The sequence below is a fragment of the Leuresthes tenuis genome, unplaced genomic scaffold, assembly GCF_036924035.1.
Source record: "Leuresthes tenuis unplaced genomic scaffold, fLeuTen1.0.hap1 SCAF_12, whole genome shotgun sequence".
In the NCBI taxonomy this organism is placed as follows: Eukaryota; Metazoa; Chordata; class Actinopteri; order Atheriniformes; family Atherinopsidae; genus Leuresthes; species Leuresthes tenuis.
This window is the reverse complement of record NW_027325366.1, coordinates 32427281-32451613: the sequence shown is the minus strand read 5'-3', so window position 1 is coordinate 32451613 and position 24333 is coordinate 32427281. Positions and strand designations below refer to the sequence as shown.

General features: G+C 42.8%; 3 protein-coding genes and 1 pseudogene across 3 annotated transcripts; 2 read left to right on the top strand and 2 right to left on the bottom strand.

The window, feature by feature from the left end:
* Positions 1-12481: 12481 nt before the first annotated feature.
* Positions 12482-13194, bottom strand: LOC140319872 (gamma-crystallin S-1-like). Its single transcript, XM_072397651.1, has 3 exons — positions 13186-13194; positions 12843-13085; positions 12482-12769 (listed from the first exon to the last, which is right to left on the bottom strand). Exons 1-3 carry the CDS (start codon positions 13192-13194, stop codon positions 12482-12484), a joined length of 540 nt encoding a protein of 179 aa, XP_072253752.1.
* Positions 13195-16207: 3013 nt separating this feature from the next.
* Positions 16208-17356, bottom strand: LOC140319871 (gamma-crystallin S-like). The gene is made up of 3 exons (XM_072397650.1): positions 17348-17356; positions 16954-17196; positions 16208-16522 (listed from the first exon to the last, which is right to left on the bottom strand). Exons 1-3 carry the CDS (start codon positions 17354-17356, stop codon positions 16208-16210), a joined length of 567 nt encoding a protein of 188 aa, XP_072253751.1.
* A 1865-nt stretch (positions 17357-19221) lies between these two features.
* On the top strand, positions 19222-20109 carry LOC140319763 (gamma-crystallin M3-like; annotated as a pseudogene).
* Positions 20110-23011: 2902 nt separating this feature from the next.
* On the top strand, positions 23012-23917 carry LOC140319764 (gamma-crystallin M3-like). Its single transcript, XM_072397537.1, has 3 exons — positions 23012-23020; positions 23106-23354; positions 23636-23917. Exons 1-3 carry the CDS (start codon positions 23012-23014, stop codon positions 23915-23917), a joined length of 540 nt encoding a protein of 179 aa, XP_072253638.1.
* Positions 23918-24333: the final 416 nt, after the last annotated feature.

Below are 24333 nucleotides of genomic sequence, written 5' to 3'. Positions count from 1 at the left end.
ATATCTAAAGTATAAAGGGATGTGTAGGAGTAGAGCTGAGCAGGAAGCTGGATTTATACCCGTCTGTCATGATGAAGTCAGTTCACTTTCCAACCTCCACCCATGGTGCAGAGCTGGGCTGTGACCAAAAGAACAAAACCGCTAATACAAGCAGTCAAATTAAGCTTCCTGTGATGTTTTCAGTGGTCTGTGCCTGATGTAGTCCTGAAAGTAAAGCCGGTCGCTTTTTAGCCCTTTGACAACATGATTATGTGAGTTTCTGCTGTAGCTACAGTTCAATAAGGACGGCTGAAATGGAAGATCAGCAAACATTTATAGGTGCACAAAGACGAAAGACTGGTACAAAAGACTGGTACAAAGTTTGATGAATTAGACTGGAATACAGTTTTTGGCGGCTGGACTCCGGCACAACTTGACATCATGTACGATGGGAAAAGGCTCCATCTTAGGCTGAGGGAGAAGGTGGAGTTGGCGAGGAGTTGGGAGGCGTGACACACGACCGAGGAGGAAAATGACAGCAGAAGTGAGATTTAAAAGGCACAGAAATTAGACTGATTGGCTGAGAGAGAAAGGAAGCAGGATTACAGCGGTGACATCATCATTAACGTGGACAGCGTGGGGAAAAGGGGAGTGGCAAGGGAGAGGAGGAAATTAGACCTACTTGTATAACCACAAACTTCACCTTTTAATGACATCATCGACATAAAAGGCAAAAACACTGAAACTACAACAGCTGTAACTACTGTGGATATATATATGGTGACCGGCGGATGTTGAGGCCTTTTATTCTGATGCTTCCCCACACATGAAACCAGCCACGACACCAAAACTCTGCATAAGACACGGCTGCAGCTCCCTTTGAACTGTGGCTGACATGGAAACCTTAGGGATAAAATGAGGAGTTTATCTGAGAGAGGCTCAGAGAAACGCTGCTGCTCATTCACATCGAAAGGAGCCACTTTAGGTGGTTTGGGCATCTGGGACGTGTCTGGAACACCTCCCCTGAGACTAAGGCCAGAGATATACTTCCTTTTAATTATGGATACGCATGTTTATCATGGCTGCCTTGCATACCCTGTGTCTGTTTGGAACATTGTTTGTTCTGAAAAATCAACATGTTCCTAAGCTACAATATGAAGGTGACTGGTAGAAGTTATTATAGGGCTAAAATGTTCCCCAGAACATGTTCTGATGTATCCAGCTGCAGGCATAACATGTTCTGATGTATCCAGCTGCAGGAATAACATGTTCTGATGTATCCAGCTGCAGGAATAACATGTTCTGATGTATCCAGCTGCAGGCATAACATGTTCTGATGTATCCAGCTGCAGGAATAACATGTTCTGATGTATCCAGCTGCAGGCATAACATGTTCTGATGTATCCAGCTGCAGGAATAACATGTTCTGATGTATCCAGCTGCAGGAATAACATGTTCTGATGTATCCAGCTGCAGGAATAACATGTTCTGATGTATCCAGCTGCAGGCATAACATGTTCTGATGTATCCAGCTGCAGGAATAACATGTTCTGATGTATCCAGCTGCAGGAATAACATGTTCTGATGTATCCAGCTGCAGGAACAACATGTTCTGATGTATCCAGCTGCAGACATAACATGTTCTGATGTATCCAGCTGCAGACATAACATGTTCTGATGTATCCAGCTGCAGACATAACATGTTCTGATGTATCCAGCTGCAGGAATAACATGTTCTGATGTATCCAGCTGCAGGCATAACATGTTCTGATGTATCCAGCTGCAGGAATAACATGTTCTGATGTATCCAGCTGCAGGAATAACATGTTCTGATGTATCCAGCTGCAGGAATAACATGTTCTGATGTATCCAGCTGCATGAATAACATGTTCTGATGTATCCAGCTGCAGGAATAACATGTTCTGATGTATCCAGCTGCAGGAATAACATGTTCTGATGTATCCAGCTGCAGACATAACATGTTCTGATGTATCCAGCTGCAGACATAACATGTTCTGATGTATCCAGCTGCAGACATAACATGTTCTGATGTATCCAGCTGCAGGAATAACATGTTCTGATGTATCCAGCTGCAGGAATAACATGTTCTGATGTATCCAGCTGCAGGAATAACATGTTCTGATGTATCCAGCTGCAGGAATAACATGTTCTGATGTATCCAGCTGCAGACATAACATGTTCTGATGTATCCAGCTGCAGACATAACATGTTCTGATGTATCCAGCTGCAGACATAACATGTTCTGATGTATCCAGCTGCAGGAATAACATGTTCTGATGCATCCAGCTGCAGACATAACATGTTCTGATGTATCCAGCTGCAGACATAACATGTTCTGATGTATCCAGCTGCAGACATATCATGTTCTGATGTATCCAGCTGCAGACATAACATGTTCTGATGTATCCAGCTGCAGACATAACATGTTCTGATGTATCCAGCTGCAGGAATAACATGTTCTGATGTATCCAGCTGCAGACATAACATGTTCTGATGTATCCAGCTGCAGACATAACATGTTCTGATGTATCCAGCTGCAGGAATAACATGTTCTGATGTATCCAGCTGCAGGAATAACATGTTCTGATGCATCCAGCTGCAGACATAACATGTTCTGATGCATCCAGCTGCAGGCATAACATGTTCTGATGTATCCAGCTGCAGGAATAACATGTTCTGATGTTATAAATATCATGAATCAGATCATGCTGATAAACCTCATATCATCAAAACAAAAAATGGGAATAATTTATTCATTTTATTTGATGCTTCTGTTGTGATTTTATTTAATTTCAAAGAATTATGTGTTGTACATTTGTAGCATCTTTGACATATTTGATATTTTTGTACACTTTTTTTTGTATTTATTAAACAATAATATAATATATATATGCCTTAAAACTCGTACTGAATAGTTAAATCAGTACATTAATAACCAATAAGAACCACAAAAAGTTTAGGATTTGTTGTTTTAGGATGATAGATGTTCAATAATATTAATCAAAAAGGAACAAGAATGAGAAATAATGCCAAGTAATATGAAAATCTGACTTCCTGCATAGAAGCAGGTCCAAATTAAAGTCCCAGCAGGTCTGCATGGGTGCCAGGAGCTCGCTGGAAAGGTGTGAACAGCGGAGCATGTGTCAGCTGAGTGGCAGGTGTGTGAAGGAGGCTGTGAAGACGTTGGCTGACTCCTGGTGTCGCGGGCAGGAATCCACATCACAGGAACACAACCTCTCCACAGTGGGTCTCCTCAGAGGACGGGAGGCCGAAAGCAAATTCATCCTGACAGACGAAAGCTCTATTTTAAGATGTTTGAGCAGTAACTTGGACCCGATGGTTCTGTTTTATTTCCTGTCTGCATATTTGGTGTGAAGTCGCTTCTCATTCATTGCTGACAGTTGTAGTATTTTTTATCTTCTTTATTTCATTTTAAAAAGTTAGTTTCACCCTACTGGGTCATGGTGCTTTTCTCTGACACTGAGGTGCAAATCTGTGTTAAAACAGGAGGTTTAAGACCCAAAAGTTTTATTTAAACCAAGCAAAAGGCGCTGCAGAAAACACTTTCTGACAAAGAGGACACGCAGACGGACTGAAAAACCGACAGAAACTGATAAGAGAACCACAGGATGATCAGAGATGAGCGGAAAGCTGTAAACAGAGGGCTGGTGAGTGGAAAGACAGCAGGAGACAGAGACCAGAGGACAAGACTTCTCAGATAATGACAAGAACCCTGTAATAAAACCCAAAGAAAATACCAAACAAGACAAAGGAACTAAGGAATAACTAAACCAGAACAAAGACCCAGAAACCAAAAACCAGCACAAAAAAACATGACATTTGCTATTTGTGCCTGTTCATTAGTAACTGTTAGTATTTATTTAACAGTCACTAATGGCTCTTTATGCCTGACTCTGTTGCATTTGTCTTCAGATGAAAAACTACGCCCCCCAGCGTTCTGCAATGACAGCTTTATTTGCTGTCTACATATTTGCTGTGAAGTCGCTTCTCATTCATTGCTGACAGTTGTTGTGTTTTTTATCTTCTTTATTCTATTTTAAAAAGCTGCTTCATTTACAGGATATTTTCAGTTAGTTTCACCCTACTGGGTCATGGTGTTTTTCTCTGACACTGAGGTGCAAATCTGTGTTAAAACAGGAGGTTTAAGACCCAAAAGTTTTATTTAAACCAAGCAAAAGGCGCTGCAGAAAACACTTTGTGTCACGACTCGAACTAAGAAATAACTAAACCAGAACAAAGACCCAGAAACCAAAAACCAGCACAAAAAAACATGACATTTGCTATTTGTGCCTGTTCGTTAGTAACTGTTAGTATTTATTTAACAGTCACTAATGGCTCTTTATGCCTGACTCTGTTGCATTTGTCTTCAGATGAAAAACTACGCCCCCCAGCGTTCTGCAATGACAGCTTTATTTGCTGTCTGCATATTTGCTGTGAAGTCGCTTCTCATTCATTGCTGACAGTTGTTGTGTTTTTTATCTTCTTTATTCTATTTTAAAAAGCTGCTTCATTTACAGGATATTTTCAGTTAGTTTCACCCTACTGGGTCATGGTGTTTTTCTCTGACACTGAGGTGCAAATCTGTGTTAAAACAGGAGGTTTAAGACCCAAAAGTTTTATTTAAACCAAGCAAAAGGCGCTGCAGAAAACACTTTGTGTCACGACTCGAACTAAGAAATAACTAAACCAGAACAAAGACCCAGAAACCAAAAACCAGCACAAAAAAACATGACATTTGCTATTTGTGCCTGTTCGTTAGTAACTGTTAGTATTTATTTAACAGCCACTAATGGCTCTTTATGCCTGACTCTGTTGCATTTGTCTTCAGATGAAAAACTACGCCCCCCAGCGTTCTGCAATGACAGTTTTACATGCTAAAACAAAAGAAAAATCACTCCCAAATGAACAGAAATGGGTAGAAAACACGCACCGAAGGCACAACAGAGGGGTGCGAATGTCTTTCTGACTGAGAGACTCCCCATCAAATGTGAATCTTTAACACTTTTAAGAAACCTGACAGTGAAGACGGATCAGGCAGGCTGCAGAACTCAGGGTCCGATGTACCACTGAGGATGAGCTCATCATTAGACATAAGCTCTTATTCTAAATCCAGGCTTTTATTACTGACTTTAAGCTCAAGAAACACCTGAGTGAGTTGTTAAAGGATCATTTCTTTACCCTCTTTCTAAGAGGCCTGAGCTGAGCGGTCAGACTGGTGTCTGCTGCTTCAGCTTCAGGTGAAACGTGCACTTTAAACGTGCACATTGCACCCCTTCATCAGCTGCCATCTCTAACCAAGCATCTCGTGAGGAGTTCTGCTGCAGAGCTGCTGTTACCCTCAGCTGTTCAGTGCTGCTGCTTCATTTCAGCATGATTTAATGCGTCCGACTCCGGCCTCAGCTCGCCGCCCTCGTCTCCCATCGGCCCATTGTTGCCATACAAGGTAACTCTCGCAGCCAGAAACTGCATTCTTTCACAGGATTAACGGGGATCCTCTGAGCTTCTGGGACAGTTATAAATAACCGCCGCAGGAAACGGGAGCTTCAGGAGAAGAAGAAATCTGTTGGGATCCGTTAGCTCTTCTGAACAGAACCCGCCTCTGAAGTCCTGACCTGATCCTAAACTGAAATATCAACGTCACAACTATCTGTTTTTACTCACATTATCATCCCCTCACCCCATGTTGCCGTGGAAACGCAGCCCTGTCACTCATTGATTTCATAGCATAATCAGTACTGACACTTTCTCCTCATTGAGTCTGGTCTTTATTCACCTTTTCCAAGGAAGTTTCTGATCTCAACAGTTTACTTTATTCATACAATCATTTACAGGTTTGACTTTATAAAACTTTATAAAAAAGTTTATAAAACTTTATAAAATCACTCACACTTCCATCCATCCCCCCATTTTCTGCCCTGAGACACAGCAACGCTACAATGCTGCAACACATGGAATTAGTGTTCATTTTTTTGGCTTTTTCCTTCATTTTTAACAGATACTGCGGAGAAGTGATGCCCAGCGAGGTCAAAGTAAGCATATATGTCTATGACAAAGATCCCAAACACATATATATGCTTAAAAGTGATGAAACAACATATATAGGTTTAAAAGTGATGAAACAGCATATATATGTTTAAAAGTGATGAAACACATATATATGTTTAAAAGTGATGAAAAAGCATATATATGTTTAAAAGTGATGAAACAACATATATATATGTTTAAAAGTGATGAAACACATATATGTTTAAAAGTGATGAAATAACATATATATGTTTAAAAGTGATGAAAAAAGAGCTGTGATATACAGAAACAAAGCAAAATGATCAAATAAAAATGATGGAAAGTCTAAAAAACCTTTTTACTTCAAGAAGTCAAAGAAACTGAACTTAACTTCTGCTTAAAGTAGTTTATTATGGGATGTCTTGAACGAGTAGGTCATAAATCTTGTGTTATGTGAGCATTTTACACAGAATTTTTGCAGAATTATCATTTATGTTCCAACAGGTGTTGGATGAAGCTGATATCTCCCAAGTTCGTTATGGATCCAGTTTTGTGCACAGAGGCATTGATTTGAAGGATTTAAGGATGTCTGCACCGAGCCACAGCTGAAGCATCAGTCTGCGGTCCACATTTAGTCCAACTGGGAGCAGATCCAGAACATTCGGCCCCTCTGGCCCGGGAACCCCCCACAGTCACCCAGGAGAGGAGGTCTGGGCTTCCTTCCTGTCACCGGCCTGACATGACCTCGGATGAGTGAAAGGTTATTGATGGATGGAACGAACCAAGAGTGCTGCTCCCCTCATCGACCACACGAGGGCGCTCGGTGGCCCCTGTGATGTGCGTCTCTCTCAGAAAGCACCCCCCCCCCCTCTGCGAGCACCGGGCCCTGCAGTAAACAAAGAGGCTTTAGAGGTGAATGAGCCCAGCTGGGGGAACGTGCTGGCTGCGCTCCCTTTGTGTCGCAGGGGTCACAGCGAGCCATCAGCTGGTCGCGTCAGCACTAACAGCAGCTGGCGTGTTCCAGGCTCTCACGGGTAAAGCCCTGAGACCGCTGAGTCATCAGCAGGACGCCCCCCTTTGTCCGTGGGTTTAACGGAGATCCAGACTCCCCCAAACACGGTGTCACGCTGTAGCACCACCCCCGCTGACAAAATGCCTGTTTTAATCACTTTGCATCAGCTGTGATGTGTTCAATGACCTCTATAAACAACTCAGCTGACCTACCTGAACATTCAGGTCGAAGAGAAGCGGTGCATATGTCCTCCTCTGTCCGTATATGAGGAAAATATGAGATTAATAACACAGAGATGTGCTGTGTGAATGGGTTAGAAATGTGGTGAATCAATTCTGCCCATTTTGTTGGGTAAATATGCAACCTCTGACGTACATTCATTCAAATCTTTAACAGACAGAAGTCCAAAGACACTTTAGTGTATCTAGAAAACCCCAAAAATCTAGAATTTGATGCAGCAACACGCAAAAAGAGTTCGGACAGAGGAAAAGAAAGAAGAAAAATGCTTTATACACAGAAAAATTGAACAATAAATTATGTAAAATACATTCTGTTGTAGGTTTGCTTCTGTTTGGGATCATGTTCGTCAGCTGAATTTTTAATGGAAAATCAGGCAAATGACCAATTTATGGAGCATTTTATTAACTCCAGGATGTAATTTAACATTCTTTAGCATTAAGTGTGGGTTCTGATTAATATTCATACACATATATACTCTTTCTCACACCCAATATGCTCAGAAGATTGAAGTTAACGACATATGGACACGTTTTTTAACCATTTTTAAACTGGAGTTCTGAAGGGAGACCAGAACAAGGACCGGTCCAGGGTTTTATTTGGTTTTATTGTCTATTCAGACCTGAGCATTTAAAGCAAGCTCCAGTACAGCCTCTGGATGTGCAGAAAGTGAAGTTTCTCTTGTTAAAGCAGGTTCTTTGTACAAATGTTTAATGTTAACGACTGAATCGCTTTACTTTAGCTCATCGATGTACAACAGCTGCTCAGGTCTGAATTAAACCTGAGAAAATGAACACTTTCCTCCTTTTCAATAATGAGCTCATCTCACTTTAATGAAAATATGTCCAACACTAATTAAAGAAAACTCAAGTTTTTAAAGGGGATGTATAAAATATTCTGGGATTTAGAAAATAAATCTAGAAGTCTGTGAAGTTTCAGTTCTTAATGTTAGCTTCTAAACATCCAAAACGTTTATAAAGCGCGGGTAAAACGCATGATGTGTTGCTGTGTTAACGACCTAAAAGAGGGATCAGGACTGACTATCTCTGCCTGAAGTATTTTAGAGTATTTTAGAATAAAACTGCCAGTCCAGTATTTTTCTCTGAGTTCGGTGTGAGCTCTGCGCCGCCCTCTGCTGCATCATCCCTCTTTCCGAAGCCACGAAACACCACAAGTGTCAAAATACCTTCAACCGAGCTCCATCACATCTTAAAGATCTCACAGTTGGATATTTCCCCAACAGAGCACTTTGCTCTCAGGCTGCAGGTTTCCTGGTGGTTCCCAGAGTTTCTAAAAGCAGAATGGGAGGCAGAGCCTTCAGTTATCAGGCCCCTAAAAGCAGAATGGGAGGCAGAGCCTTCAGTTATCAGGCCCCTAAAAGCAGAATGGGAGGCAGAGCCTTCAGTTATCAGGCCACTAAAAGCAGAATGGGAGGCAGAGCCTTCAGTTATCAGGCCCCTAAAAGCAGAATGGGAGGCAGAGCCTTCAGTTATCAGGCCCCTAAAAGCAGAATGGGAGGCAGAGCCTTCAGTTATCAGGCTCCTAAAAGCAGAATGGGAGGCAGAGCCTTCAGTTATCAGGCCCCTAAAAGCAGAATGGGAGGCAGAGCCTTCAGTTATCAGGCCCCTAAAAGCAGAATGGGAGGCAGAGCCTTCAGTTATCAGGCCCCTAAAAGCAGAATGGGAGGCAGAGCCTTCAGTTATCAGGCCCCTAAAAGCAGAATGGGAGGCAGAGCCTTCAGTTATCAGGCCCCTAAAAGCAGAACGGGAGGCAGAGCCTTCAGTTATCAGGCCCCTAAAAGCAGAACGGGAGGCAGAGCCTTCAGTTATCAGGCCCCTAAAAGCAGAATGGGAGGCAGAGCCTTCAGTTATCAGGCCCCTAAAAGCAGAACGGGAGGCAGAGCCTTCAGTTATCAGGCCCCTAAAAGCAGAACGGGAGACAGAGCCTTCAGTTATCAGGCCCCTAAAAGCAGAACGGGAGGCAGAGCCTTCAGTTATCAGGCCCCTAAAAGCAGAATGGGAGGCAGAGCCTTCAGTTATCAGGCCCCTAAAAGCAGAATGGGAGGCAGAGCCTTCAGTTATCAGGCCCCTAAAAGCAGAATGGGAGGCAGAGCCTTCAGTTATCAGGCCCCTAAAAGCAGAATGGGAGGCAGAGCCTTCAGCTATCAGGCCCCTAAAAGCAGAACGGGAGACAGAGCCTTCAGTTATCAGGCCCCTAAAAGCAGAATGGGAGGCAGAGCCTTCAGTTATCAGGCCCCTAAAAGCAGAATGGGAGGCAGAGCCTTCAGTTATCAGGCCCCTAAAAGCAGAATGGGAGGCAGAGCCTTCAGTTATCAGGCCCCTAAAAGCAGAATGGGAGGCAGAGCCTTCAGTTATCAGGCCCCTCTCTGTGGAACCAGCTGCCAGTTTGGCTTCAGGAAGCAGACACCCTCTCTACCTTTAAGATCAGGCTGAAACTTTCCTTTCTGATAAAGCTTATAGTTAGGGATGGCTCAGGTGAGCCTGAAACATCCCATAGTTCTGCTGCTGTAGGCCCAGCCTGCTGGGGGAGCTCCCATGATGCACCTCTCCTCCCTCTGACATCATTGCTGTCATTAACTTGTGTTTCTCTCTCTCAGCAGGTATCTCTGGCCTGGTGTTACGCTGCTTGTTGTCCCCTCTTTCCTGTCCTCTCAGCCCCAGCTGGTCCAGGCAGATGGACCCTTCCTGGTTCTGGTTCTGATGGAGGTTTCTTCCTGTTAAAAGGGAGTTTTTTCTTCCCACAGTCGCCTCGTGCAGCTCAGGACGGGGATTGGATCAGAGAGAAGTTTCAGTTAATCTGTTGGTTTCCTTTGCTCGGAAACTGTTTTTTTAATTGTCAGTGTATGAATTGGACTCATTTAGATTTTAATTAATTATATTTAACTGGATTACTCTTATTATTGGCTTGAATTGGACTGAATCTTAATGTGACTTAAGTTGACATTTGTTGTAATTTGGTGCTTTTTAAATAAAACTGATTGAAACTGTTCAACCTTTTTGTTTCTTGAACAGAAATCAATAGATTAAACTTTGTGACAGTTTAACTGACTTCCATCAGACTGTTGCCAGGGCAACCGAGCATCTGCACTCCGTTGGCAGCAAAAGTTTTCAGCTTTGATTTGTGGATGTTTGTCATTTTAACCCATTTACTACGGTGAGATTTATGGATGAGATGCTCTGAAACGCTCATCTTTATCATACAGCCAGAGTATCGTAATAAAATCTGGACATATTTACGTCCTCCAGATTAAAGTGTAATAATCAGCCTTTATATTATAATAGATATATACTGATTATATTGAACCTGCTCTGGCTGTGTTTTAACAGAGATTAAATGGGTCTAGAGCAAACTTCACCTTATAGTTCTAAGCTTCATGTGACATATTTCACCTCCGATTTACAGGAAAACACTAAATCAGCTGTTAAAGTCTTGTTTATTAGTTATGCAAAGAATAGTTGTGTAAAACATGACATAAGTGACGGTTTACAGGTCGTAAACGTGACATAAAGACCCCACGAGCTGTGAAGAGGCGGTACTCCAGCAGGTACCGGCGCCCACGGCAGCTGGGAAGCTCAGGTTGTTTCCTTATAGATACCAACTAAAGTCTGAGAAAATGCAACTTAAGATTCTTCTTTGTCTTCCTTGCATATGTAGGTGTTGTCCTGCTTTGATCCTGCTCCACCCTGTCTGCAGTGATGTGAAAAAGAAAGTTTCGTTCCAAAATCATCTGGTCCTCTGAGATTAATCCAATCTTTCCTGCGTTTCCTGTGGGACGTTCTCAGTCTCTCTCATGGTTCTGGAGGAATCTCGGCCCTCTTCTCTCCAGCGCTGCTTCAGCTCATTGAGGTTTGCAGCATTGGTTTCTGCACAGCTCTCTTAAGGTCCCACCACAGCATTTCAGTCAGGCTGAGGTCTGGACTCTGACTGGACCGTTGCAGCACCTCGATTCTTTTCTTTTTCCCACATTCTGCTGTAGATCTGCTGCTGTGTTTGGGATCTTTGTCCTGTTGATGAGCCAGTTTCAGCCCAGCTTTAGCTGGGGGACAGATGGCCTCACATCTGACTCTAGAATACTTTGGTATCCAGAGGAGTTCATGGTGGACTCAATGACTGCAAGGTGCCCAGGTCCTGTGGCTGCAGAACCAGCCCAGATCATCAGCCCTCCACCACCGTGTTTGACAGCTGGTATGAGGTGTTTGTGCTGATATGCTGTGTTTGGTTTCCTCCAAACGTGCTGCTGTGCATTAGGACCAAACATCTCCACTTTGCTCTGGTCTGTCCAAAGGACATTGTTCCAGAAGTCTTGAGCTTTGTTCAGATGCAGCTTTGCAAACCTAAGCTGTGCTGCCATGTTCTTTTTAGAGAGAAGAGGCTTTCTCCTGCAGCCCTTCCAAACAAGCCATCCTTGTTCAGTCTTTTTCTAACTGTGCTGTCATGACCTTTGACCTTTAGCATGCTAACTGAGGCCTGTAGAGTCTGAGATGTAGCTCTGGGCTTCTTCACCTTGGGGTGACCTTTAACCTTTAACATGCTAACTGAGGCCTGTAGAGTCTGAGATGTAGCTCTGGGCTTCTTCACCTTGGGGTGACCTTTAACCTTTAACATGCTAACTGAGGCCTGTAGAGTCTGAGATGTAGCTCTGGGCTTCTTCACCTTGGGGTGAACTTGCTGGGACGTCCACTCCTGGGAAGATTGACAGCTGTCCTGAATGTTTTCCACTTGTGAATAATCTTTCTCTCTGTAGAATGATGGACTCCAGATAGTTTGGAAATGGCCTTATAACCCTTCCCAGACTGATGGGCAGCAGCAGCTGCTTCTCTAAGATCATTGCTGGTGTCTTTCCTCCTTGGCATCGTGTTAAAACACACCTGAATGCTGCAGAGCAGCGAGTTTATTTACAAGAAAGCGTTAAGATAAAACTGTTCACCTGTTTCGCCTATTTTGTGTCAAACTGAAGAGGAAATATTATTGATCTGGCTGTAATATTACTCCAAATTAAACAAAATAAATGATTCATGCCACAAGTTTTTAGATGATAATTTGTGTATTTTATTCACAACTCCTTTTGTAATCAGTGTAACTGTAACTCAACCCAAAATGATTGGAAAAACAGATACAAATCATCCTGAAAGGTTCATCATGAATCTGTTAAACATTGGGCTTTACTGGAAGGCACAAAGAGCTGCTCTAAAGGGCCGACTTGGACTGCTCCGTGATCCTCCTGATGGAGCCCACAGTAGCTTTGGGAGCTCCCCACTCAGAGTAGTGTCGGTACTCTCCCTTCTCCAGCAGGTACTGGCGGCCGCTGAAGTTGGGATGTTCAAAGAACACCCAGGACCCGTCCAGGACCTCGCAGGACTGGATCTCACGCCGGAGGAACTTCTCCTGCACCGACTTCATGTTGTCCGTCAGCTCCAGAGACTGACCTTCGAAGTTGGGTCGATCAAACAGCCTCAGTTTGTACGGACCTTTAGCCTGAGAGCCACACAGTCAAAGAAATGTTCTTTTTTTATGCATTTTCATTGTTTAAAGTTCGTTGGAGACTTACATTCTTGATGATTCTGCAGGATCTGATGCAGTCGTTGAAGCCCATCCAGAGGCTGTAATCATTGTACTCCCCTGGACCGATGACATACTGGTAGCCTGTGAATTTGTTCCGCTCGTACAGAACCCACCAGCCACCTTCTACTTTAACGGAGTTGCATCGGCGGATGAAGCCATGCAGGTCTGGTGAGTCCCCTTTGCATTCGTAGGACTTCCCCTCAAAGACCCGGTCCTCATAAAACACTATCTGGAAACAGCACGAAAAGTCAGAGTTACACACCGGTTCAGTCAGAATGAAAAATATCAGAGATTTAAAGAGGAAACATTTCCATCCTGCAGGTTCTCACCTTCTCCATCTGTGCAGCTTAAAATTGTGCAACTTTCAACCAGAGCAGTACTCTTTATACAAGGCAGGGACAATACTGCTAAATGCATGGTTAGCAGTGCATGTAGCAGTTATTACGGTTCAAATATTCATCTAGAGTCCGCCTTTTGTTCAGATCCAGTGAATTGTCTCACGACACACAATGGTTGTTGAGCAGTGCCAAGAATCCAAACCTGTTCAGTCCAACACATCTGAGCCACATGTTTTCACTGTTTTATAAGCTAAAAGTTAATATATGAGTAGTTTTATTTAACATTAATGCACATAATCCAAATTCACCATTTATCAACAATAAAAGTGAAAAAGCAGTGATGAGAACAGAGAGTCGATAAGGATGATCCCCGTTTTATCACCGATGGGTCGAAAGTGTTTCAGAGAATAACTGGAGCTCAAAGGGCACGAACACCCGACTCAGCAAACAAGCCGAAAGCTCTGCCAAGGCAGAGGATCCAAGGAGCTGAGGTCAAGGGCACATTTATTTCTATAGCACATTTACACAGACATCAATAAAAGTACCATAAAAATAAAAGATAAATACAACAGGATGTAAAACATAACACAATACAGGGATTACAAGAAAGAATCTGACTCACAGTGGGACCAAGAGGGAGAAAAATGAGTTTTTAAGGAAGAGTTAAATAACTCCAACAATGTCTAATATGAAGTGGGAAACTATTTTATAGCTTTGGAGCAGAACGCTCGGTCCGTAGTTTGAAGCCTGGATCTTCGGACCTCAGGCAGCGGCTCATTTGATGACCTGAGGGCTCTGACTGAGGGGCCACACCACTTAAAATCTTAAAAACAAACAATAAAGCCTTAAATTTACTCTAAAATGGACGGGAAGCCAGTGCTTCCTGCTTCTTAGTGGCAGTCAGACGTGCTCTGCTCTGTCTGCAGGCGACGGAGGAAGCGCTGATCAGAAACAATCTATAAAGAGTCAAGCCAGTCAAGCCTGGAGAAAACGAACACATGAATGACCCTTTCCAGGTCATCAAAAGATAAATGTGGCTTTGCTTTTGCCAGGAGCTGAAGCTGGTGAAAGGAGCTTTGAATCACAGAGCCAGTTTGTCTTTTTAGATTAAGATCCAACATCACACCGCAGGGTTTTTATGGTTAAGGGCCCATACTGGCAACAGATTTAATGCCACAGGGTGGATGTCCACACACAATAATCTCAGTTTTATTATTTATTAGTTAAGATGAACTTAAACCAGACAATGCATGTAAAAAAAAATAACAACAACTGTCCTGGAGGAGCTGCAACCAAGAAGTATTTATAGAGACGGAGCAAATGACCCACAAAGGGCAGGTGTGATGATTGGCTAACTGGATCAAGGTGTGCAGGGAGAGCCGGAAACAAAACCACCAGAGTGAGAGTTTAACACAGAAAACAGTTAAATCAGAACATTAAAGTAACACTAAAACATGAGAAAAACCCACAGAATCTGTTTAAAACAATGGAATGATGGTGAATAATGTTTGTAGATCAAATAAAACCTGATGATGACGACAGGAATGTAATCATTAGAATAATCGATCCTCCTTTCTCTCCTTGTTGTTCCTGCTCTGCATCCCAGACTCTTCAACTCATCTTGATTTGAGGGCCTTTTCTAGGCATTACTTGGGCTTTGGATCGCTCAGTTAGCGTCTCCAACAGGTTAAAACCTTTCATGATGATGGTGGCATTTTTGTGTGTTTTCTCTTCGTTGTACAGCTGAAAATTGCTCTCATGATGAACTGTGTCCAGTGGAGCTGCAGCTGTATGTCAGCTGCATGGCCTTCGTTCTGCTGCTTATGTTTGACAGTGTGGAGGTGTAGAGAAATGGCATTATTTAGTCTATAGTTTGAAGACAGTACCTGCTTTGGATCCATTTCTGAGTCTAATCCTTGCATTAGCTGCTCGGGTAAGCTAGCTGCAGGTCTGAGACTCTGAGATCTGCATGCACCTCGCAGCAGAAGAAGAAATGATTCGATATGATACAGGAAAACCTGATTTAGCTCAGCAGTTCGTGATCATTTAGGGCCAATGAGCGAGTATGAGTGTGCGTGATTATTTGTCTCTGTATTTGACCTGTGATGGACTGCTGACTCATCCAGGATGTGCACAGCCTTTCATCCAGTGGCAGCTGGACCCACTCACTTCAGGGTAGAAGTGGATTAAGCAGGATTAGAAAATGGATGGATGGAAGACTTCTGGCTTATAAGAGTTACGATCAGGTCTCAAATGCACAGTTAAACTTGATGAAATAAAGTAGGCTATGTACTTTAATCCCAGTTTGATTTGTATCCTGGTGGTTAGCAATAGCATGAATGAATTAAAAGATGCACCCGTAACTGTCCATGTTCTAGTTTTCCACATAAATATGCATCAAATGAGGAAGAGGAGCAGGTGAAATGTATGAAATAAACATGACAAATGAAGGTGAATCAGTTCATTGTGATAAAGGGAAATATTTATGTATTTGGCAGATGCTTTTATCCAAAGCAAAGGAAGGGTACCCCTTACCCTTCCTTTCCTAAGGACCCCTACTGCTTTCATGCAGGGGATTTTAATCTGTGTGATCTGAACTTTGAACCAGATTTTTTTAAATGTAAACATGCATCCAAGCAGGAATCTGTGCAGCGATCCTTCGCCTTACTGCCTGCCTCCGTGTTAAAGCTTTTTTATGAATGCATCCAGTATATTTAAGGTAATCTGAGCTCTAACTCTGCATCCAGAGCAGACGACATCACTAAAAGCCGCTGAGGTGTGAGGTAAGCATCACAAGTGATTCAGGCAGAGTTTATAAGTACCAGAAGAGCCTTTATTAGTTAGTACAACACTGGGGATGATGAGGGGAAGTTGGGAAGCAGAGGGCCTTCTGAAACACCTCAACAGTTCTCTGGAGCATCCTCAGATTGCAGAACACTGATGGAGAGCAGATTCTGGTCGTCCCCTCAGCCTGCAGAGCGACTATTCTGGCAGGTTCTGCAGCTTTGTTCATCTAGACATTTTGGTGGCGCTGTGGAACTCCGGCGCCACTCTCGAACTCTGTGACCGTGCGGAAGGACCCGGCTGCAGGGGAGTTGGCGCCCCAGTCTGTGTAGCTGGAGTACTCGCCACGCTCCAGGACGTACTGGGGCCCGTGGTAGTTGGGCTGCTCGTAGAGCACCCAGGCGCCATCCGTCACCACACAGGAGTGGAACTCCCGGAACTTAAAGGCCTCATAAATCGACGGGCAGTCCTCGACACACTCTGCCGCCTGACCAGCAAAACCCTGCTTGTCATAGAACTTGATCTTCCAGGACTTTCCAGGCACCTGGAAAGAATTGAATTAAAGATGATGAAATTGAATCATTTGATCTATTTCTGCTCACTCTTTAACTTTTGGCTCCTTTTCTACAAATGCTTGTTTCTTGGATTTTTCCCAAGCTTCCTTCAGTGACTGATGTGCATGAGCATGAGCACGAAGCACCCTGCTGCCAAATCATGAGCCTTTTATCTCTCCTTTTTGTCTGCTGGTCTTTGGCTGATTACCGTTTGGTTGGTGCACTCTGTGGTATTTTGCTGGAGCTTAGCTGTCTGCTGCATGAAATTAACCCAAAATGTTAAAGAACCTAAGTTTATTTTCATTCTTTTACCTTAATCACAACTTCAGTCTTAAAAGAAACTGGATCAAAGCGGTTCTATTTACCATTAAAAGCAGGAACAGGATGATAGAGGCAATGGTTACCTGTCATCTGAGCTTACATTTTTAATAGAGCGACACGACTTGATGCTGTCATTGAATCCCATCCAGTGCTGGTGGTCAGGGTACTCCCCGGGGCTCAGGATGTACTGGTAGCCGGTGTAGTTGGGACGCTCATACAGCACCCAGCAGCCACTCTCCACCTTGATGGAATTGCAGCAGCTCAAATAGGAGCTCAGGTCCGGACTGTCAGTACTGCACTCGTGGCCTCTGCCTTGGAAGTTTTTATCTTTGTAGAAAACAATCTGGAGGAGAGGAAGCAGAAACAAACCGGCATGATGCTCTGCGATAAGTACAGCACCAACGTACTGTCGTGCCTTGCAGCAAAGCAGAGGAAAGACATTGTAGCTTTAAAAGAGCCTGAAAAGCTTTAGAAAACAGCGCTTTGCTCCTTACCTTCCCCATTGTTACTGATGTTGCTTGCCTCCCATCCAGCTGCAGCTGAGTTGTGGTATATATCGAAAAGCGGAATGTGCAGACAAGGGAAAGCTTTTGTCATCTAAATTAGCTTGATTTGCATATCAGCAAAACGGTTTGGTCAAGTTTGATTTCCTTTTGTCAACATGTGATAGCTTCTGATCAAAGAGGTGTAACATGTAAAACTTACCATTACTGACACGTGCGCGTGCGTGTGCATGTGTGTGTGTGTGTGTGTGTTTTGGGTCAGTTTCTTTGCTCTTTGCTTCCTGTGAGGATTTCTTTTGCCGGACGGGAAATTATTTTTTTAAAGAAGTACAATATGATGTTCTCCATCTGTGTATGTTTGCATTTAGCATGTTTTACACCAGAAATATCACTTAATATTTATTACTTTAATGCCTCTGCACAGTGTCTTTGTGTCTTTAGTCTAAAATGATGGAATTTTCTTCCCTGAAATGACATAATTTGTTTTAATCACTTAAGTGAAAGGATATTTAACACAGGAAACATTCAGATTTGTCACAACATGGCGAGTAAAGATGCAGATAAGAACATTAATGAAGGCCTCTTCAAAGCTTTTATATTTTTTGTGGGGAAAAAAAGGATGAATTACTTGCTACAGAAGCACTGCTTTGAAATAAAACTTCTCAAATTATTTGTAATGTACTTTAATACTGTGAATCCTTCACTGGGTTCTATTTAATTCTCTTGTTAAGTTCAGGTAAACTTGATTTATTTTTGGTCTTTTAAGGGTTAATTCTGGCTTATTTCAACTTGGTATATTTCTGCAAAAAGAGAAGGAATCGTTCCTCTGACACAGTTTTCCTCATTTTCAACAAATGAGTTCAAACATAGACACAATATATACTGAGTTAGACTAGAATAGAATAGAATTCGAGGACATGAGAAACTGTCACAGTAAGAAAAGCCCAGGTTTAAACTGCACTTAGAGGCTTGTTTTTGGCTTTCAGGGAGACTTTAATAGATTGCTGCCATCTTAAATGTCTTTTTTCCACATGTTTTCAAAGAAATACATTAAACTAGCACAGCGTCAGAGGCCTGTAGAAAGTAACAAGCTCCTCACTCACTGATTTACAGCAGAGCAAAGGCTGAAAAAGATTCATTATTTAAGAGAAGAGCAGAAGCTGACTTCTGCCACTTGGTTTGATTCCTAAACCTAACCAAGAATCTTCCTAATCCCAATAAATGGTGAGAATAAAATGAACAGCAGCCTAAGAAGCTTTGCATAGATTTGATTTTTGCTCCTGAAAGTGGACTTTGGAAGAGTTTAACATCAACTTAACTGAGCAAGTTAAGTCACGTGCACGGCTCTAATCGTCTTGTTTTCAACGCAAACTAAATCCAACGCACTCATGTTGTAATTCTTTTGTTGAAGAGGTCCCACTTTCAGAATAAAAAGGTTGATCTGACACAGTCAGATGTAAATGGAGTGGAAGCCCAAACCCTAAAAACCACATTTATGTATATTTCTTTCCTTCTAATGAATAATATATTTATTTACTTAAATAAACCACCTGTTTGTTTGCGCAATATAAGGATTCAGGGTTCATATTTATGGAGTTTAATTATTAGTTCTTCAAACAGGCTCATTATTTCTAGCAATTTGTGTTTTGAGTTACTTCTTCTTTACATTTAAAAACGTTAAAAAACTCTAAAATAAACAGTTAGATATGCATTGGTCCTTTTATTCAGTCGTCATATCTCCAACTAGCTACACATACACAGAGGACATCAAATTAAATGCAATCAAATGCAGATTCTTCATCGGTCTTCTCCCTCCTCTCCTGCCTTGTGTCTTCCACCCATTTCCCCTCCCTTTGTTCTGGATCATGATGGCACAAATGAAATTAACAACGATCGCAGAGCTGCCTATTCATCAGCTTCCAGATCATTTGAATAACAAAACCCTGTTACAGCACGTATAAGGTATAAAAGCCGCCTGGCAGCAGCAGGTTGTTGGACAGATTCCCACGAACACACAGCATCAAACATGGGCAAGGTGGGTAGCGAGTAGACCAGAAAACTATCGGTGTCGTTAGCTCTGCAGACAAACTGTGAGGGAGAACAAGAGGGGGGAAATAACGGAGAGACATTTCCTGCTTTTCTTTTCCAGGTCATCTTCTACGAGGAAAGGAACTTCCAGGGTCGCTCCTACGAGACCAGCAGCGACTGCCCTGACATGACCTCCTTCCTGAACAGGTGTGCTTCCTGCAGGGTGGAGAGCGGCTGCTTCATGGTCTACGACCGGCCCAACTTCATGGGGAGCCAGTACTTCCTGAGGAGGGGCGAGTACGCCGACTACTCGTCCTTCGGGATGAGTGACTCCATCCGATCCTGCCGTTTAATTCCCCAGGTACACAAAGATCATGTAAAAGATCTTATTTGTCACAAATTACTGGTCATTTAGTGAAGTCTGAGCTCTGTCGTGTTGTTGCCAACAGCACCGAGGATCCTACAGGATGAGGATCTACGAGAGGGAGAACTTCGGGGGTCAGATGAACGAGCTGATGGAGGACTGCGACAACATCATGGAGCGTTACCGCATGAGCGACTGCCAGTCCTGCAACGTGATGGACGGCCACTGGCTGATGTTCGAACAGCCGCACTTCAGAGGCAGGATGATGTACATGAGTCCCGGGGAGTACAGGAGCATGAAAGAAATGGGACACGGCCACACGAGGTTCAGCTCTGTGAGGCGCATCACGGATTCCTGTTAAAGCAGAGCAAAACTATGTGCTGTTAAATAAAATGAAAGACAAATCAAATCATGCCTTCTGCTTTTGTCATCTCACATCCTGTCAAAGAGGGTTTATTTGAGTCTATGAGGGCTCAGGCACACATTTCCTGTGTTATACAGACATATATATACGCTGTAAAGGAACCATACCAGGTGCCAGTGGCTCAACAGACTGCAAAATCCTGTCTTTTGAAACTAAACTTAAACTTTACAATGAACTTTTAACACTTTAAAGGTAACATAATGCTCTTTTTAACAGTTTCCTGAGGTATTTTTGAGACGTTTGAATGTTTGCGAGACAGGCTTTGGTCAAAATATCTGCCGGTTTAAGCACAGTGGCTCTCTGTCTCAGCCCTGTTTTGACACCTCTGTGTTTTTAAGGTGGAGACTTAGAAAGTGCTAATTTACCCTTTGGTGATGTCAGCTGTTACTCATTATCAGTTGTGTGATTTAATGCAGTAAATGCAAACATAATGAATCTGTTCCTCCAGTCGGACCAGAAACACTCCAGCTCTATATATAGATACAGATAGTTACTCTATTGATCCCAGAGGGAAACAGTTTAGCAGTTAGCTGTAAGTTAGCAGTTAGCTGTGAGTTAGCAGTTAGCTGTAAGTTAGCAGCTAGCTGTAAGTTAGCAGCTAGCTGTAAGTTAGCTGTGAGTTAGCAGTTAGCTGTAAGTTAGCAGTTAGCTGTAAGTTAGCAGCACATGCTAGCAAACAATGCTTTCTCATCAACAGTAATGGACCAAGCCGGAGATGTGCACAGCGTAACTCTTAGTAATGCATGTGTCCCGTTAATTACTGCGTTTAAACATGTTGGATATATAAACCTCATTAAACAATTGTACCTGGAGACCTACATCTTTATCAGAAACATGCCGATAATGTAACGCTAACACACCGAGAGTGAGGAGAGGACCGGTGTTGTGTTGGAAACACACCTTAAACACAGCTGCAGGTTGTCTGAGTTACAGAACGGAACCGTTCAACCAGAAAGCTTCAGCTAACAAAGTAATGTGGGAACAATAATGTTCATCTTTCAGAAAGGAACAGCAATAACTCCTTAGAAGTTGGTGTACGTCATCTTCATTAGCTAAGCTGTTAGCGTTAGCTTCAGCTAGCAAAGTAATGTGGGAACAATAATGTTCATCTTTCAGGAAGGAACAGCAGGAACTCCTTAGAAGTTGGTGTACGTCATCTTCATTAGCTAAGCTGTTAGCGTTAGCTTCAGCTGACAAAGTAATGTGGGAACAATAATGTTCATCTTTCAGAAAGGAGCAGCAATAGAGTTATGAGTGGGCGGGGCTTAGCAGAGGAGGTGGAGTCAACTTAAAGCGTGATGTACTTTTGAAATGAAAATCAGAACGACTCGTTAAATGAGGAACTTTCAAACAAAGGGGAGCTAAATGAATCCCAGGGTTGTGTTTTTGGGGAGTTTCACACCTGCTGGTGTCTTCAGACGCCCTGATATATGCTCCCAGGAACAGGAAGAAGGGATTCTTACACAATATGTCACCTTTTGACTATGATGATGATTTACGATTTATATGAATTTATAAATTTCAGGTTATATATAATATATGCAAAAGAGTTTTATATAGACAAAGTTCGACTGTTGCTCTGCCATGAAACAATGAAGCGCTTTGAATGACAAGTGTAGTGATTATCCATCCATCCATCCATCCATCCATCCATCCATTTATATATCCATCCATCCATCCATCCATCCATCCATTTATATATCCATCCATCCATCCATCCATCCATCCATCCATCCATCCATCCATTTATATATCCATCCATCTATCCATCCATCCATCCATCCATCCATCCATCCATCCATCCATTTAGATATCCATCCATCCATCCATCCATCCATCCATCCATTTATATATCTATCCATCTATCCATCCATTTATATATCCATCCATCCATCCATCCATTTATATATCTATCTATCATCCATCTATTTATATATCCATCCATCTATCCATCCATCCATCCATCCATCCATCCATCTATCCATCCATCCATCCATCCATCCATCCATCCATCCATCCATCCAATCCATCATCTATCCATCCATTTGTATATCCATCCATCCATCCGTCCATTTATATATCTATCCATCCATCCATCCATTTATATATCCATCCATCCATCTATCATCCATTTATATATCCATCCATCTATCCATCCATTTATATATCTATCCATCCATTTATATATCTATCCATCCATTTATATATCCATCCATCTATATATCCATCCATCTATCCATCCATTTACATATGTACCCATCTATCCATCCATTTATATATCCATCCATCTATCCATTCATTTATATATCCATCCATCTATCCAACCATTCATTCATCCATCCATCCATTTTTCTGTCTATCCATCCATCTACATCCAAAACATTTCTTTTTAAAATATTGAGGACTGTAGCTGAAAATGAACTAATTTTCCCCTCAGCCTTTAGTTAGTGTGTAAACTGTGAAGCTCATGCAGTCAAACACTGGACAGACATCCAGTTTTGTGTGTCCAGATGGTGGCCTGATGAGTAACATGAGAACATAACAGCAGTTTTCGCTTCACTGATGACACAAAGAGTCCCAGCTGATACATTTGCTGCTGTCATCCACCTGTACCCAATAGAAGAGCCACTGAGGTTGGCACTGCACCAGATGCATACACTCTGGAATAATAACTGTCTACACACCGATTTAACAAACATTATAGCCCTGCATGGTACGGTGCTGAGTAAGATATTCAAAACAATGGCTCCACAGATCATTTACAGATCACGATGGGTATAAAAGTAACGCCGAGTTTCCCTGTCCAAAGTATTGGTGCCATCAGGGATTGACCACCGAAATGGGCAGAGTAAGAGAGCATTTTTAATCATTTGTTTGTGAGTAGAGCAAATAAACAGTTGACCAGCTCATGTGTGAGACTGTTTCCTTTTCAGATCATCTTCTACGAGGACAAAAACTTCCAGGGTCGGTCCTATGAGACCAGCAGCGACTGCACTGAGCTGACCTCCTACCTGAGCAGGTGCAACTCCTGCAGGGTGGACAGCGGCTGCTTCATGGTCTACGAACGTCCCAACTTCATGGGTCACCAGATGCTGGTGAGGAGAGGAGAATACCCCGACAACCAGCGGCTGATGGGGATGAGCATGAGCGACTGCATCCGCTCCTGCCGCATGATTCCCATGGTAACGAAGCTTCATGGTGATCCATGACGACCTGGTGTTTGAGCTAAATCTGTTGCTAGATTTGTTGGGCTTTGGTGACAGTAGTTGTTCTGGCAAGATTAGTGGCAGTGAATCTACACAAACCATCCCTGGAACTTGGGTTAGATATGTAAAGCTTACAGAAAGTCTGTGTTATGACATTATTTTACCATAAAGTGTCCCCCCTAACCACTGATTCTGATTATAACTGCTCCAAAGAAATGAAAACTACTTATTGAAAGCAATCGTCTGTCGCCTCACAGCACAGAGGTCCATTTAGGATGAGGATCTACGAGAGGGAGAACTTCGGTGGTCAGATGAAAGAGCTGATGGAGGACTGCGACTCCATCCAGGAGCGCTTCCGCATGTCCGACTGCCAGTCTGCTAACGTGATGGACGGCCACTGGCTGATGTTCGAGCAGCCGCTCTTCAGGGGCAGGATGCTCTACCTGAGGCCCGGGGAGTACAGGAGCATGAGAGACATGGGAATGGGTCCCATGGACATGAGGATTGGATCCATCCGGCGTATCATGGAATCCTCTTAGGTTGGACTGATCCAAGAAAATGTAATGAGCGAATTTTAATAAAGAGTTCATACGTTTGAAGAATTCGTTGATTTCCGAGTTTCCTTTGAGACCGAACTGTGTCATTGATCAATATTTAACTGCTTCTGTTTGCCAAAGGGCAGTTTGGACAGAAGTGATTTCTAACACAGATGAATAATTCTCCCCCCATGAAATATGTCACATTTAAAGTAAACTTTAAAAGGATGAAACAGCTGTGTGGCTTCCTATAAGTTAAAGTCTTATGACTGATAGTGTGCGTCATGCTGGTCCATTACACATGTGCTGGTTACCCTGTAAGCTGCTGGAAAAGGAGATTTCAAAATTAAAGTCAAAATGTTCACTTTAAGACAAAGCATGGCGTTTTCCTAACCCTAACAAAGTAGTTGCCCGGATTC

What these genes read in the sequence shown, in the direction of transcription:
- LOC140319764 (XM_072397537.1), top strand. An exon ending in CCTGCCGCATGATTCCCATG is followed by an intron (nt 23,355 to 23,635) that starts GTAACGAAGCTT and finishes GTCGCCTCACAG; the next exon opens with CACAGAGGTCCATTTAGGAT.
- LOC140319872 (XM_072397651.1), bottom strand. An exon ending in CCTGCAGAATCATCAAGAAT is followed by an intron (nt 12,770 to 12,842) that starts GTAAGTCTCCAA and finishes TGTGGCTCTCAG; the next exon opens with GCTAAAGGTCCGTACAAACT.
- LOC140319871 (XM_072397650.1), bottom strand. An exon ending in CGTGTCGCTCTATTAAAAAT is followed by an intron (nt 16,523 to 16,953) that starts GTAAGCTCAGAT and finishes AATTCTTTCCAG; the next exon opens with GTGCCTGGAAAGTCCTGGAA.